We start from the raw sequence: 2942 nt of genomic DNA, 5'->3' as shown, positions 1-2942 counted from the left end.
AGAAGTCAATCCAAGCGCACATTCTAATTTCTAGTATGGTATATATGACAGGTAGTGATGGTTAACATTGTAATGTACCTCAGAGAGGAATAACTCACAAATGCGTGGTTGTAGCATTTGAAATATAAAAATGCCTGGAGAAGGCTCGGATATTATCCTTCTAAAGCTTTGTTCTGTATTTTCATTAATTGCATTCAGAAATGCTGGGACAAAGAATGCCGTAGGATTCAGAGTATACAATTCTCGGAAACGAGGCTGCAAAATTGGGATAGAAAACCTGTCAGTCTTGCTAAAAATTACCACAAGAAAGGGACAGGGAGGTGGAAAGACAATTGTCATTACAGTACAGCACATCTACAATTAAAAAGGACAGAAGTTCTTTTGTATTACAAACTCCATCGAGCCTTAATCCTTGCAATTTTGATGTAAGTAATAATTTATTCAGTTATAGCATATTTGATTATCATGTTTATCGAAATCCTTTCCTTCAAAGATGGAGAAAATGCCTAATACACCGATGCCATACATTTAGTGGGATCAAGAGAAACTTTAACCTCATATTATGGCTACTAGAGTAACGAAAGACAAGATAGGAAGTAGGATTCTACAGTTAGCATATTCGCAATTCAGCCAAACTAGAGGTTCATTATAATAGGAAGTAGAATTTATTTTCAGATTCAAGCATCGTAATTTATTATACATTCTCAATTTAAAAAAAAATAATTTATGTGACATTCTTTCCTTCTTCCACTTCCGTCTCCAGAAATATTCATTTCAGGTTCAAAATCAACTCCAGGTCCACAAAAGCATACAAAAAGAACAGTAAAAGTTAAAAGTTCGGTTATCGCCGCATACCCGATAATTTGCTATTATCCTCAGTCTGTATGCTCTTAGCTTTTGTATCTGCCAATGAAAATTTAAACAGTCATGAAATTTTGTGGAAGACAAAGTAACAAAAGAAATAATAACCATAAAACTAAATGGTAATAACAATGATGTGATGATGCATTTTACAACTTAATTATAATTAGTACTATAGAATATAAAACTGCATGCATAAGATTGTCATGACTAATTGTCTATTCTGAGCACAGCAACTACCTAATATTTTATGAAAAACTATAGTAATGCATGTACGTTTTGATGTTTGAACCACAAACTTTCAACAGGGGCAAATATGTACGTTTTGATGTTTCAAACCACAAACGAAATTAACCGAAAAATAAAAAGCTTATACTTAAACAAAACAAAAACAAAAAAGAAAGAAAGAAAGAAGCACCATACTCTGGTCTGCTCTGCGCGGGGCATATACTTGGCTAGAATGTCGTGCATGAACTTGGCCTTGTGTTCGCGACGAACATTGAGCATGTTCGGCGGAAGGTACCTCTCCAGCGCGGTGAAAACCGCTGGGCAGTACTCCAATTGCAAGTCTTCGTACTCCTCCGCTTTGTGCTCCTTGTTCGGATTCAGCCTCAGCCTCAAGCTCGAAGAAACCAACGCCCTCGCAGGTGGATTCTCCGCCTTCGCCGCCGCGGAGCCGTTTGCGGCTGTCGCCGGGGACGGCGCCTCCGGGCGGTCGTTTTGTGACATTCTTCAAACCGCTGATTGTGGGAGCAATTGAATACGCCTCAGTTCGCACTTCACACCATGGAGATGCGAGAATCGGAGGGGTAAATTAGGGTTTTGTTGAATTGGATTTGGGGATTTAGGGTTTTATTATTAGTAGTATCTTCTTTTTCTTTCTGGTTGAATTACTGAAGAAATGAAGTTGGGGAGTTGGGAAATGGGAGTGAAGTTCGTTCGATGTTCGGTTTTGGTAAAGTGTTTTCAGAATTTGAGGGATGGTTTTAAGTTAACTTCGGATTTTGGTCTGAAGCATTTTTGGGTACGTGCAAGTTACGCTCCGGAAATATTGGTGGGTGTAATTAACTTTCCGAGTGTGCCCAACAGTGTAAGAGCAACTCCTTTCGTTTAATTTCGTTTTGAATTATACAAAAATATCATATTACTAATTAATATTTGAAAAAACATATATCATAAATTTATTATTTTAATATTTAGTTTTAGTTTATTTAAATTTTATATTATTTTTAATTATTTTATTAAAATAATTATACAAATAACAAAATTTTATTAGTTAATTTTATTAGGATGGGACAATTTTTTTTAAATAAGACTAATTTTATTTCATTTATTAGTAGACATGTCCCTGCTATGTACGAAAACAAAATAACAGAAAAATAAGAATGCTAATGTATACTATAAACTAACCACTCAAAATGAAGAGCACAATTGTCACAAAAAAAAATGAATAGCACAATTAAGTCCGAACTCATTTTTTTGACATTTAAATTATTTTCTATGCTATTAATATAATAATCAATTTTAGATCCATACACACTTATAATGGCTCTTGGTTGGGTGGTTGTGCTGGTTCTTTATCACTTGTTACTATTTTTTGAAGCGAGCTTTTTTTAATTTGGAGAGGGCTAATTCTAGCATGGAAAGCTGGGTTTAGAGAAATCACTTGCAAGACGGACTGTTTGGATGCTTTTATCCTTGTTAATGATAGAAACAACTAAGTGCAAAGTTCTGATAATGATTTAGTGACTAAAATCAAAGAGGTCTTAAGCTAGAATTGGAGAACAGAAATCAATCTAATTCAAAGAGATGTCAACCAAATTGCTAATGCTTTGGCTAAATATTTAGTGTATTTTCTTTTGTTTATTCTTATTCTTTAACACACGAAAAAAATCCATACCCACATCGGATATATCCATAGATATCGAATACTCGTTTTAAGAAAGGGAAGTTCTATGGTGTGGATGGGCAAAAAAACCACACCTGTGGATACTATGTGGCAAGCTTCATATGTTAACACGTTTTGCTTGGGCATAGTGAGAAGTTTAGTTGATGGGACAGTTGGTCAGGGAGAGGCAGTG

General features: G+C 35.1%; 1 protein-coding gene across 2 annotated transcripts in view; it reads right to left on the bottom strand.

Moving 5' to 3' along the window:
- Positions 1-1934, bottom strand: part of LOC107644245 (uncharacterized PKHD-type hydroxylase At1g22950) — a 4471-nt gene extending 2537 nt beyond the window's left edge. Inside the window, exons 1-3 of one of the 2 annotated variants that reach the window (XR_002347320.1) lie at positions 1285-1934; positions 856-903; positions 79-255 (exon numbers count right to left, since the gene is read on the bottom strand). Coding sequence is in view for 1 of the 2 variants with exons in the window: in XM_016348058.2 (XP_016203544.1) it covers positions 79-255; positions 856-903; positions 1285-1590 (531 nt within the window). In the remaining variant the exon portion in view is untranslated. The remainder of the gene's footprint in view (positions 1-78; positions 256-855; positions 904-1284) is intronic. The other variant, XM_016348058.2, reaches the window with a different exon arrangement.

This window comes from Arachis ipaensis, chromosome B05 (genome assembly GCF_000816755.2).
Source record: "Arachis ipaensis cultivar K30076 chromosome B05, Araip1.1, whole genome shotgun sequence".
In the NCBI taxonomy this organism is placed as follows: domain Eukaryota; kingdom Viridiplantae; phylum Streptophyta; class Magnoliopsida; order Fabales; family Fabaceae; genus Arachis; species Arachis ipaensis.
The sequence above is the reverse complement of the archived record's forward strand: the minus strand, read 5'-3'. Positions and strand labels throughout refer to the sequence as shown.